This window comes from Budorcas taxicolor, chromosome 6 (assembly GCF_023091745.1).
Source record: "Budorcas taxicolor isolate Tak-1 chromosome 6, Takin1.1, whole genome shotgun sequence".
NCBI lineage: Eukaryota > Metazoa > Chordata > Mammalia > Artiodactyla > Bovidae > Budorcas > Budorcas taxicolor.
The window spans coordinates 11,254,550-11,269,416 of NC_068915.1; the positions used below are offsets into that span (position 1 = coordinate 11,254,550).

The 14,867-nt window shown below is 35.6% G+C and overlaps 1 protein-coding gene across 1 annotated transcript in view; it reads left to right on the forward strand.

Moving 5' to 3' along the window:
- Positions 1 to 454, forward strand: part of LOC128049737 (bifunctional heparan sulfate N-deacetylase/N-sulfotransferase 4) — a 281,519-nt gene extending 281,065 nt beyond the window's left edge. The window contains exon 13 of the mRNA XM_052642048.1: positions 335 to 454. Coding sequence (XP_052498008.1) covers positions 335 to 454 — 120 coding nt within the window. The remainder of the gene's footprint in view (positions 1 to 334) is intronic.
- Positions 455 to 14,867: the final 14,413 nt, after the last annotated feature.

Below are 14,867 nucleotides of genomic sequence, written 5' to 3' on the forward strand. Positions count from 1 at the left end.
GGTATTTAATGTATAAAAATATTGACTCAATGTTGTATACCCAAAACTGATATAATACTGTAAGTCAAATTATACTTCAGTTTAAAAAATTCAAAAAAGCTATTTCTCCAAATGCTCTAGGAAAACTAAGATATATAAGTTATTCCTGGACTCATTTTTATTTTGCAACTCTTCTGTCAAATCTTTCCTAAAGGTGAAAATAAACGGCATCCATGGGAAAATAGAAAGAAATGCCTGTTTTATATGCAGTCCCATTGCTGTAGAATTTGTTAATAAATTTGCACAATCTCATTTAATGAAATAATAACCCCCTTTGTCTTCTTTTTGCTTTCAGTCTAGAACCTTCCTCTCTAATTACTACAGAGATCATAATGTGGAATTGTCCAAACTGTTACACAGACTGGGGCAGCCTCTACCGTCATGGCTGAGACAGGAGCTTCAAAAAGTGAGATAGCACTGGAGAAGAGAACTAAGACTCACAAGACACTGACTTTTACTATGAAACAGAAAAGCAAACTCCCCACCTTTTATCCCTTTAATGCACTTGTGATTGTCAATAGAGGACCGTGTGAATAAATCTCCTTCTATCTTTTTCATAAAAATGAAAACTATTATATATGCATGCATTGGCGATTACTAGCATAATTCCTATGTGAGCTTTTGGGAAATAATGTGGGCTTTTATGGCACTACCCAGCTTGCAGTGTGGGAATCATGACACAACCCAGTTCCTCTGTTAACCATAACATTTTGGAAACTATGTTTTACTGAGAACCCTGATTATATGCAAGTAACAAGTTGAAATCTTAAGAAAAAAAAAAAACTGTGATATATGTAAATGAGGCTGGTAGTAAACCAATATCAGAATTAAGGGTGTACATTTTCCCTTGCTAATTTGAAAACAATTTTGCATTTGTTGTGAATTTATCAGTGTAATCTTATATTCTTATTTTGAGCAGTTATTATTTATTCTATTTATAAAATAAATAGAATACATTTTCCTCTGTTAATCCTCTTTAGGAATGTCCTTGACTTGCCCAAGTTTTAAAGTTGTAACCTCCCACATGCTTGGTCTGTTTTGATCTTGTAAGAGGATACCATCTGCAATTAGCTCATAATAGTATTTTATCTGGCCAACATTCCATTCTCCGTGAATTTTGCATTCTGGTTCCAACACCATCTATCAGAGATTTGGGGGATAAATGAATGTGAAAGTGCATACTTTACATAATATTAACTACTGTGTGTAAGGCCATCTTTCCATGGGTAAAAATCTTACCATACTATTAATCTAGGTATTTCCATTTTGACAATGATGTAGTATTTATATATATTTTTTTGCTATCCCCAGAACGAAAAAAAAATACTTTATTGGTAAGACTGGAATGAAAATAGTAATATGTGTTTACAGGTAGAGTGAGGCACTTGTGCCTTTTATGTAGTATATATCAATCATTTAAAGCATGGACTTTTATTTATGCAAGTGCATATACTAATGCAGAAGATTATGTTTTTAATGCCTATTTAACAGAAGAAATGTAATCTAAAATTTACCTCTTTAAACACCACAAATTCTCTAAATTAAAACCTATTTCTCAGCCATGTCATCCAAAAATTAATTTTTGGAGAAGAAATGATACTGTTCCTGTCTTAGAGTTGTAGGTTACTCTCCCATTTGGAAATTGTCATGCTAGTTGAATTTTTGTCTCATTTATCAATGAAAATACGTTAAATCTTTGTTAATCTTTTCAGTGATACATGAGGGTAAAATTTGAGCAGAACAGAAAATCAGAGTAAATTTGGAACATTACCTATGAATTCATCCTTCCTCCAGAGTAATTTTTCTACAGGCTGTAAATAACTATGCTCGACATAATTCAACATCTTCAAAGGAAATGGAAGATCTTTGTTTTTGTGTATTTGTTGTTTGTGGTTTTAAGCAAACAATTCAAGTATAATCTAAAAGAGAACCAATGATTTTTACATAGTTTATTCCAGGATTCAACTTTGGATTTATACTTTATTAAGATTTTTGTTTGCTTTTCTTTTGTTTTCCCACTGCATCTAAAGGCTCTATTTTTCAAAAAATGTTAAGATTTTTTCTGGGCATGTGTTGATACAAATCACAAACTGATACTTTTGTTGATTCTTTTTTAGGCGTGAGGCTTAATTTCTCAACCTTACTGTTACTTAGATGACCTCGTGCTTGAGAGCATTCCATTAAGCACACTAAAATCATAACAACTGTGTATTTAGAGCTCTAGCTTTTTTGTTAATTTCCTCCAGTTTGCATTCTAATTTTTTCTTTTGTGAACTAGAGATTAACTTTTTTTCCCCATAGATTTTTACAGAAATCAGATGAGATAGTTTTCATATCGGGTAAAATTCATGTAATTAAGAGTCCAACTTATCTCTAGATTTTTTTTTAATGTAACCAATTTTCAGCATTTTCTTTTTTAAAAAAATGTAAATTTATTTATTTTAATTGGAGGTTAATTACTTTACAATATTGTATTGGTTTTGCCATACATCAACATGAATCCGCCACAGGTATACATGTGTTCCCCATCCTGAACCCCCCTCCCTCCTCCCTTCCCGTACCATCCCTCTGGGTCATCCCAGTGCACCAGCCCCAAGCATCCAGTATCATGCATCAAACCTGGACTGGCGATTCACTTCATATATGATATTATACATGTTTCAGTGCCATTCTCCCAAATCATCCCACCCTCTCCCTCTCCCACAGAGTCCAAAAGACTGTTCTATACATCTGTGTCTCTTTTGCTGTCTCGCATACAGGGTTATCGTTACCATCTTTCTAAATTCCATATATATGTGTTAGTATACTGTATTGGTGTTTTTCTTTCTGGCATACTTCAATCTGTAAAATAGGCTCCAGTTTCATCCACATCATTAGAACTGATTCAAATGTATTCTTTTTAATGGCTGAGTAATACTCCGTTTTGTATATGTACCACCCAAATAATACATACAGTATCATTCACCTATGTGCAGAGAGCTGGGAGCAAAATTCCCCCAAATTCCAAGTTCAACTAGTCTCTTATCCCCTGGTTCATTTCAATCAGTGTACATTTTTCTTACTAAGACTGATAATATAGACAACAAAATAAATTTTAATTATGTAATTCATCCCTTACAGTGAACTAGTTAGAGGGACTCTGGGCTGTGAGAAGATTATAATAAATCTGAAAACTTTTAATTTTAAGAATATCTTGGTTTTCCCAATTTTCACCCACTGGCTATTGAGCTACTGACTCAAGATTTAACATACATAATTCTTTAACATTCTAAATAAATTATCTTTCTTTTGAATGACATACTTTTTAAAATTTTAAAGAACTTCCTAAAACCTTTAAACAGCCAGTATCTTCTCTTCGTTCCTTCTTTTTCTTAATTTACAAATATAATAATTGATTACATTAAGATAAGGGACAATATTTGATATAAATCTATATCAAAATATGTATGCCTGTCAAAAACCAGTCTCTAAAAATTACATTACAAATCTCATGCAAAAAACAAATTTTGCTTGTATTTAACAATGGCCTCAAAATAATTAAGCAACAAGGAAGAATGCTAGAGAGGAAAATATATATTCCTCTAACACTGTATTTTTTCTAAACAAAAAAAAAGTTCTCCAATAAGAGATTTTATTTGCCTTGATTTCCACAAACCCATTCACATGTACCTTATGGAGTTTTCGCTCTTCTGTCTCACTGTTTTACTATGACATAAAGTAACCTGTTCACCATGAGTGTTGATTCAATTATTCGAGCAATTTATAGCCCAGTGATATTTTGAAAGCCTGTTTTTGGTGGCTACATAACGTATTAACTATTTGCTTGACGGAAGTTCCTCGAAAACAATTGTGGTCAATAATTTCAGAAATAAAGAAATCAAACACTTGCATATACTATTTAACTTCAACTATAGGAGCACACCTTGGCCGTGAGCACATATATATAGTCCACTATATATATAGATATAGATGTATATATATACAAATGAGTAGTTTCTTGTGTGAGCCTGTGAGGTGAGCAGGAAAAACAGAAAGAGAACTCTGCATTGACTGAAATTGTTAAATACCTGATGTATTAATAGTACATGCATAACATTATCTTTGGTTCTCATTTCTTCAGAATAAATACTATTGCTGGTATGGTCACTAAAGTAATGTTGTTTCTCCTCTGAAGCCCAAAGTTTTAATCAACAGATGAATCTTTTTCCTTCCCTTTTCCTTTTCTTGCTCTATACACACTCCCTGAATTCCAAACATATAACAAGTGTAACCAGGAAGCTAGGAGAGTGGATTTGGTGTATCTGGGTTTTACACCCCAATCCTGCCTTGAACAAGTTGTGTAGCCTCAAACAATTTGTGGAACTTCTCTGAGTCACAGTTTGTTTGTTTTTTTTTTTCTGTAAAATAGAGACTTATTGGGTCATTGTAAACATTAAATGAGAATATATTTAAACAACTAACTACAATGCCTAATGTAGTTATGCTGAAACATGTTTGTTATAGAAATAATGTATAATATTCAAACCACTCTTTCTTGCTTCATCAAACAAGTATACGTTTTTCTACTCCCTTTAATAATAAAGCATATATATCTTAAACATATAATTAACTGTATTTGGTTAAAAAGAGAAATTTTCTTCACCATCATTACCCAAAAATAAATTTTGCATGTCTCCCTGCTATTATTTTGATAAGTATTCAGAACAAAAGTTTTCCATCTCAGTCCATTCTATTAAGGTCTCTTTATCCCTTTCCTCGTACTTACTTCTCCCTCCGTTTATCTAATAGAATATCTCCCTTGTAAATCTCTCTCTTCAAATTTTTCTTTAGCTGGCTTCCCTGGTGACTCAGCCAGTAAGGAATCCGACTGGATGCAGGAGATCCAGGTTCGGTTGGAAAGATCCCCTGAAGAAGGAAATGGCTACCCACTACAGCATTCTTGCCACTATCACACAACCTACAGTTATACATTGAAGAGATGAACGCTGTTCCCTCAGATAAGACCCTGAGGACACATGGATCCCATTTCAGTAGCATGGCAAAGCTAAAATGAAACACGACAACAGACTTAGGTAATAAGAAGTCATGCCTTTGTCACAGGTAACATACAATACATACAATCTCCAACCACTTCTTCCCTCAGCCAGCTTCAATCAATAGAAATAATAACGTGAGCATTTATCAGCATGCGTGCTAGTCTCTGAAATGAACCAATGAATAAGACCCCCCTCGTGATTTCTGTGACAAAGTCTATCAAACTATTTGAATTATTGCAACCTGAAGAAACCCAGTGCATAATGTGGTACATAGATTTCTGAAGCCAGAGTCACAGTTCAACTCCTTGCAATCCCACGGAGGCCTGGCGTGCTGGGGTTCACGGGGTCGCAACGAGTCGGACACGACTGAGCGACTGCACTGAACTGAATACTTAGCACTGTGTAAGTTTCCTCAGGCACTTTCCTTAAGCTCACTGTATTACAACTGCCTCATCTTCACACTGTGGATAATAATAACAGCCACCTCTTGAGGCTATTGTGACAATTATGTGAGTTAAAATACAGAAAACAATAGCTGGCCACTGGAAGAGTGTTTGCTATTGTTAACTACTTTCTGCATCATCTATTTTACATGTACAATACTCATTTTAAAAAAGCAAGTCCCGAAAGAGTTGGTTTCATATAAATTTAATTAAGCGCATTCAAATCACAAGAATCCACAGCCACAAGACGGTTACAGGTAATAAGAAGGCAATAACAAGGAATCACTTAAAACATCTCCACATTTTAAAATTCTAGTTTTGTCAACTATTTTTATATGGGTGACCAAATCATGGGATTCCTCTGAGCCTCATTTCTTCCTGAATAAAGAACTGAGGATAGAAACCGAAGAAATGAGCATGGGATAAAAGAAACTAAAGTCCAGAGCAATGAATAAAAATTTATATTTGAACACTGAAATATGCTCGTTAAATTCAAGTTTCCTGGAAGGGATGGATTTATTCATCATAACACTGAGAGAATGTGCAAAGTAGATCATCATATCATCATTTATAAAAACAACAATGCAATATTGCTTAGGCATTATTATTGAGGAATAAGGGAAAAGAGAAGTTCCTATTGATAAGTTCTAGAAAATATCAACCTAATCTCTTTAAATGGAGGGAAAAAAAACCCTGCAATCTGTAAATAATAGATCATTGAATGTAACAATATGTGCACATAGGTAAGTCTGCAACTATTTTTGCAAAAAATATTCCACAGAAAACTAATTGTCAGGACATAAATCTAGATGAGATAGAATGTCCAAATTCCTCATGTGATTCAGATACAAACAGTCTCAGACAACTCTTTTTGAGATCTAAAATAATACACGTATTTAAACTTTTGAGACCGCAAATATATCTAGATTTCAACAAATCCTACCAGCTTTATCTTCCAAACTATTTAGACCCTAAGAATGCTGCATCATACCCAAACTTGGCACCCAATTCAAGCCCCCACTATCTTCTCAAAGGGAACTAATAACACTTCTCACTTACAAATGTGGGTGCCTGTACCTATTTTCCACATCAATCAGAGCAGTTCTTTGACCACCTTTCCCATCACTTTCCCCTTTCTCACCATCTTCGGTTCACACCAGCCTCCTTACTGTCCTCTGAGCATATGCCAAACAGGAGAGCAGAGTTTTCACGCTCCCTGTTCCCTTAGCATGAATACAATTTCCCCAGGCACCTACACCCTTCATCCCCCTCCCTCCTTCAAGTCTTAAATGTCACCTTATCAGACAAGTCTTTCCAGACCCCACACCGCCAATCTCCCATCTCTTTACCTACTTGATTCTTCTCCCTGCCACACTTACCAACTGACCTATAAATGATTTGTTCATTTTTCTGCTTCCCCTAGCTATATTATAAGGTTCATGAGAAAAGGGCTTTTCTTTTGTTCATAATTGTGATGCCTCCCTGTGCCTGGAGTTCTCTAGGAATTTGTATAAATATAAACCCTCAATAAATTGTAGTGAAAATAATAATTGGGCTTCCCTGATGGCTCAGAGGTTAAAGTGTCTGCCTGCAATGCAGGAGACCTGGGTTCGATCCCCTGGGTCGAGAAGATTCCCCTGGAGAAGGAAATGGCACCCCACTCCAGTATTCTTGCCTGGAGAATCCCATGGAGAGAGGAATCTGGTGGGCTATAGTCCATGGGGTCGCAAAGAGTCAGACATGACTGAGCGACTTCACTTTCACAGCCAAGATGCTAAGAGACGTAATACATGTAGAGGACATACAGAAACTGGGAATGTCTTAACAGAAGTTTGGATATTGACAAGGAAAATGAAGTTAGCAAGAATAAGAATAGATTTCAAAAACATGTTTGTCTCAAGACCCTGTCACAAAATGAGACAGAAGTTATAGAAAGGTAAATTTCCTTTTAATAAAAAATTTTAAAAATACTTTTTAGTAAACAGGGCAATTGGAATTATCTTCTTGGAAGAGTAGTAATTTTCACACATTTTTAAGTCTTTAAAAACAGAATAAATTGGAATTTTAAAGGAAAATAATAAAATGAAAATCTCAGCTTTATATTCCCTTCTCATTCTGAGGACTGTGATATTTACAGTAAGAGAGAGGATATAACATTTGATGGAGAATGATAGCTAATATTTGATCAGTTGATTAATTGTGTAGAAATATTTCTATTTTTCAAGTATTTAATTTATTCTTATATTTAAGAATGCTGCCGAACAATCTTATCTACAGACTAGGAAAGAAACTTGTGAGCAAGGGACTTATCTCTAATGCCAGCCTTAGATAGAAGAGGAGTAATCATCCTCATTTTCAGATCGAATCATCTTCCCTAGTCAGGAAAATACACGTTATATATATTTATATATAGTATATATATGGAATATACGGGTGTGTGTGTGTCTGTCTGTCTTAGTGCTAGTTGCTCAGTTGTGTCCAACTCTCACAACCCCATGGATTGTAGCCCACCAGGCTCCTCTGTCCATGGAATTCTCCAGATAAGAATACTGGAGTAGGTAGTCATTCCCTTCTCCGGGGGATCTCTGTGATCCCCAGGGATCAAACCTGAGTCTCTTGCATTGCAGGCAGATTCTTTACTGTCTGAGCTACCAGGGAAGCCCTATATACACAAATCCATATATAAATGTGTACACATGCATCGTGTGTATATGTGCTGTAGTAATACAGAGCAGTAATCACATCTCCAATATAGGAAGCATGCCAAAATATTATGGTTGGAAAAAAACCTGAAATGTATCATCACTGGGAATGCAGTACTGTTATCTTTTTCACTCTGTTTCACTTCTAACAGCAGCAAATAAATACTTTTATTTTGTCTATAGCATTTTATTCTTCACATTATGACACTTATACTACTTATCACCAAATTCTTTCTTTCTAGTTGATTTTACAATTCATCTTCTCCAATAAAAGTTTTATAACAGGAATCTAATGAATTAGACCCTACAGAAAATAAAGCAAATTGGCCTGTTTCAAAGCTCAAAGCTACAGCAGTAAGTTCTATGGATTTATTGCAGACTCCTCCACTGCTGCAGAGAGGATGCCGAATGCATTGTTTCCTAGCCTCCTTTACACCTTTTTTTAAAAGGAAGAAACTGCTCAGATCTATTCCACTAGAATCATAAAAGACCTGGAATTCACAGAGCAGCCAAATAAGAAGTCATCAAAAAGATGAGCACTGGAGGGAAACAGTGATTGTGTGGGACCCTAAAATATGGCAGTCAGGTACTAGTCTCAGAAAGCCTATCACATGAAAAACCCAGGAAAACAGGGAAAGCCACAGAAATAAACCTAACTCTTTGGAGAAACATCAGAGCAGTCCTGGAGGGTAGAATTGGGCAGGTCAGGGCATCCTTGTGACCCAAGAAGCCTAGAAGAGAAGCAGCACCCAGGACGTCAGAGATTGTGGCTTCGTCTCAAAGAGCACAAAGTGAGAAACTTAGAAGAGGGTCATAAAATAAGATCCTTAATTTTATCCATTGTTAAATTCTAGTAGGGGATTGTCATTTGTTGTTGTTGCTGTTTACCTTGCTAAGGTGAAAGTTTTAGATCTCAGTCAATCGTGTCTGACTCTTTGCGACTTCTTGGACTGTAGCCCGCCAGCCTCCTCTGTCCATGGAATTCTCCAGGCAAGAATACTAGAGTGGACTGCCATTCCCTTCTCCAGGGCATCTTCTCGACCCAGGGACCTAACCTAGGTGTCCTGCATTGCAGGCAGGTTCTTCACCGTCTGAGTCACCATAAAGCTCCTTAGCTTGCTAGGAGGAAACCAAAGAGAGCTGGAGAGGTCACATTGTGCTTCTCTCAGACACACTGGTGCTGACTAATTGGTGCAAAGGCTGCAGGTCTGCTACATATGTCTTGATGTTAGATTTAGGTAAAAAAGAAAATAAAACCTCAAATCATTGAAGTCATTGTTAAAATAAGTCTAAAAATAGGAAGAAAATTAAGCATAGTATTTACATGATTAAGCAAATGGCATTCATTTTAGTTGGTATATAGGTGATAGCTATTTCACATCCATAATTTATCAAGTCATAATTTAGCAACCAATAATTTAATTTAAAAGGATTTTGAATGTAAATGGATCAAGTGGAAAGTACAAACAAAAAGCTGCTGAAAATTCACCATTTTCCTTTTTAACATGCTTAAATCATTTTTAAATAAGAAAGCAAAGTTAGTGTGCGTAATTGGGATAGTATTTTTGATTAAAATAATCATTGTAAGGTTCTGCAAATGAACAAAAAATTTGAATACAGTAAATAATAGGCAAACTTTAAAATGCTACATTGGTAATATTATATGAAGTTGCACTTTTCTTAGCATTTATGAAGATAAAATAATAACAAAAAAGGTTTGTCCATGACACCCAAATACTTAGCAGAAAGTTTTTTTTGTCTATGTGTTATATATTACTGACTGGTCCATATATGATTAAAAGCATATTTTAATTTAGGCTACATTTGTTCATATTGACACTATTCTGCGATTGTACAGTCACCAATTTTATTGAGCAAATTAGCCTCCATTCATATTAATAAAATTGTTTCAAGTGTATTATGTATTATATTACTACAGATAGGTATTAGAGGTGTTTTCTATGTTTGAGAAAAAGTCCCCACCAAATATTAACATGCCTTCTACTTCTTCTCCTGGAGGAATGCTGGTGCCTCATTATCCCACAGTAAACCACTGCTGACGTGTCAAGTGACAGCAGTTGTCCAAATTTCTCTCCTTCCTTCCCCCTACAGACTTAGAGTACCATTTTTACCAAGTTTTAAAAATGGGCCATTCATGTACTCCTACTGAAATATTACTGCACCAGTATTAAACTTTGTTGATCAATAGAGCTTTTAGTTTATATTGTTAGAATTCTTTTTTCTTCAAAAGTTCTGTCTCTTCTTGTTTATTCTCCAACACAATTTTAGTACTTGAGAAAAGTTAATAAATACAGTAATTCTATTAAGGTTTTCAATGGAACTGCATTATATATAAAATGTAATTTAAAACATCATTAAATTGTCCAGTCTTTCCATCAAAAATATTGTGCAGTTGTCTTCTTTTTGTATAAAATTATCATATGTGTAATATAAGATTTTAGACATGCTTATTAAGACATCTGTGTGTGTGTTAAATTGCTTCAGTCACATCCCACTGTTTGCGACCCTATGGACCCTGCCAGGTTCTTTTGTCCATGGGATTATCTAGGCAAGAGTACTGGAGTGGATTTCCAAGCTCTCTTCCAGGAGATCTTTCCAACCCAAGAATCAAACCCATGTCATCTCATTAATATTAATTAGTCCCTAGTTTCCACCATGCATTTTATAATTTAGCTGATAGCAAGCACGAGGAAATTTTTTCCCCAGTGTTATTTCTAAAGTAATAGTTTTCATTATGGGGAACCTGGGAAAGTTATGAAAATCTTTTAATTATTTTGGTTTGGTACTATCTGATGGCTTTCCAAAATTTTTGTTTTTTTCAGTTGATTTCTTGAGTTTCTTAGATAGCAATTTTTGAAATAAAACAATCACAATCATTTTATCTCTTCCCCTCATATGGCCATATATCATTTTTTATTCCACCATTAAGAACTTCAAAAAGGTTGAACACAGTTTTTTAAATTAATAAAACATGTTCAGTTTGGATAACTTAGGTTTGTACAAGTTTATTTGTATTTCGTGGGGCATATATAAACCTATAAAGTACGTTCAAAGGTAAACTCATTTAATCGTTTTAAGTTTTAAAGATTAATGTAGTTCAGATTTGCTAAATATGGCATTTTATTATATTTAGCAAACTTTATCGAGGTTTAGGCATTAGGGATAAACCCTAGGGTCTTCAAAACATAAGTATAAATAAGAAAGAAACATATCTAAAAGGTTTGTAAAATGTGAGCAAATCATGGAACCATGCCTGAAGGAGCTTGTTAGACCTCTATCACCTACCTACAAAGCCCTGTGAGAGAGTTTCACATACCACAAACGTTAGATCCATTCAATATTTCTCCATTACAAATACTAGTGCAGTATCTGTAAATTAATAGATTTACAGAAATAAAAATATTATCAGGATATTATAGACAAAACTTGCAGTGATAGGAAGTGAGTTCAGAGATGCCTGTGTATAGCTAAGCTACTCAGTATCAACATTGCCAAAACAAATTTTTAATTAAAATGATTAACTTTAACATTAATCATTTGATAGAATAATTTTAAAGCAATCTTCATTGGATTAAATTTAAGAGGAATATGCAAGTGGGATTTTCAAATGTGCTTTCTATAGTATCTTCTACTCTAACAAAGAGACACTGTTATTCATAAGATTAAAAATCATCTAATGAAAAGATAGCTATACCTGGCAAGAAGAGTTGAAGTACTATTTCACTTCATAAATCATGACTTTACACAATGAGATAACAGACAATAAAAACATATATGGTCATGCTGTTTTATTGTTGAACTATATCTAATATCTTTATGACCACTACCATATTAATCTAATAATTTACTCTGTAAATTTAATTTTATTGATTTTTCCATCCAGAATATAAAAATGAACACAATCCAATTAATTGATCTGCTCCTAAGATATATCATTTAACTTTCACTAATCAGGAAGCATAAAAATAAGTGATAACATTGTACTTATGAACTTCTTTCAAAAAGCTCCTTGAACTTATGTCAAAAAACAGGTCTTCCTTGTACCTCAAATTGTAAAGAATCTGCCTGCAATGCAGAAGACCCAAGTTCGATCCCTGGGTCAGGAAGATCACCTGAAGAAGGAAATCACAACCCACTCCAGTGTTCTTGCCTGGGAAATTCCACGGATAGAGGAGCATGGCAGGCTATAGTCCATGGGGTTGCAAAGAGTCAGACATCACTGAGAGATTAACACTACACCATTCAGGAAACATAGAAGTAAGTGATGACATTTTACTTATGAACGTCTTTCAAAAAACTCCTTGAACTTGGGTCAAAATCATAGGCGTTAACATTTTTCATAACATGAAAATGCCCAATGCCCAGGCTTATGCATATCCATCTGATTGTTTTCAGATCATTAATTTGAATATGTAAGATGATGCCAACTATTCTCAAATACCCATTCTTTATAATCAGTTGAAATATTTCTTGTATCTCAGACCCTCAGAGAGTCTATATCAGAGATGCTTGAAACTGATTGACCCCTTTCAGTTGGATGGACACTTCAGCTGTAGCTTCACATACATGAGTCATTCAGTCACTAAATACATATCTATGTGTGCATGCTAAGTCTCTTCAATCGTGTCCGACTCTGTGATACCATGAACTGTAGCCCATCAGCCTCCTCTGTCCATGCGATTCTCCAGGCATGAATATTGGAGTGTGTTGCCATGCCCTCCACCAGGGGATCTTGCCAACCCAGGATCCAGTCCGCATCTCTTATGTCTCCTGCCCTGGCAGGTGGATTCTCTACCACCAGTGCAACCTGGGAAGCCCTTTGATATTTATAGAACTCCTAAAATAATTCAGAATTACCACGTTAATGAAAAAGATACACCTTCCGCCTTCCAGTTGTTTAGAGTAAAGCAGGGGAAGAAACGGAGAAGGCAATAGCACCCCACTCCAGTACTCTTGCCTGGAAAATCCCATGGATGGAGGAGCCTGGTGGGCCGCAGTTCATGGGGTCGCTAAGAGTCGGACACAACTGAGCGACTTCACTTTCACTTTTCACTTTGATGCATTGGAGAAGGAAATGGCAACCCATTCCAGTATTTTTGCCTAGAGAATCCCAGGGATGGGGGAGCCTGGTGGGCTGCCGTCTTCGGGGTCGCACAGAGTCGGACATGACTGAAGCGACTTAGCAGCAGCAGCAGCAGCAGGGGAAGAAACATATGACCAATCATTTCAATGCAGAATGTTGGTATTCTGTTAAAACTCTCCATGGCTTTACATGGAGAAATAAGAAGGGATTTGATGGGAATATAATGTACAGTATGGCTATTATAGGTAATAATACTGTATTGCATATTTAAAAGATGCTAAGAAAGAATATCTTAAAAGTTCTTATCACAAGAAAAAATTATAACTATGGAGGTTTACAGATGTTAACTAGACTTGTGTTGATCATTTCACAATATGTATAAATATTGAATCATTATATTGTCTACCTGAAACTAACATAATGCTGCATGTCAATTATACTTCAATTTAAAAGATTTAAAAGTAAAAAAAAAGAAAAAATAAATAAAAATGTCTTATAAACACACAGACACACACACACACACAAAAGGAACTTGACCCAGGCAGTAGGTTAGGAAACACTTCCTAGTTTAAATTGATGGGAGAGACGGGAATTAGAGAGGTCAGTAGTGAAGAAAATTCAGAAAGCTCATATTAATGGAATAGGTAGTTATTAAATGAGTGTCTATGTGTGCAGTCCTGGGAAGAAATTTGACAGTCATCAATATCATTTCAGGTCAAAACATTCCTCTAACCTGATATATAATAGGTTAATATAATTAGTTCAAAGGCAATATTTTTTTCAGGCTGGAATGATACAGAATTTTTTTTTCTCATTACAGTATCTTTTAAAAAGCTTTACTTGCCTCTGCAGAGATTGGTGCACGCATGTGTAATCAATTGTATCTGACATTTTGCAACCACATGGACTGTAGCCCTCCAGGCTTCACTGTCCGTGGCATTTTTTAGGCAAGAATAATGAAGTGGGTTGCCACTTCCTACTCCAGGGACTCTTCCCAACCCAGGAATTGAACCCGTCTCCTGTATGTCCTGTATTGGCAGGCAGATTCTTTACCACTGTGCCACCTGGGAAGCCCCACAGAGATTGGTACCACTTTTGAATTCTGGTCTACACACCCCTCCCACCATTCTGAGGCCTAAAACCCAGAAATGTGATCCAACTTACTGGGACAGCTGTCACATTAAACATTCTGATTTTGAACAATGATAAGCAGATGACACCACCCTTATGGCAAAAAGCAAAGAGCTAAGAGCCTCTTGATGAAAGTGAAAGAGGAGAGTGAAAAAGTTGGCTTAAAGCCCAACATTGAGAAAACCAAGATCATGGCATCCAATCCCATCACTTCATGGCAAATAGATGGGGAAATAATGGAAACAGTGACAAACTTTATTTTGAGGGGGGGAGGGCCTCCAAAATCCCTGCGGATGGTGACCGCAGCCATGAAATTAAGACGTTTGCTCCTTGGAAGAAAAGCTATGACCAACCTAGACAACATGTTAAAAAGCAGAGACATTACTTTGCCAACAAAGGTCCATCTAGTCAA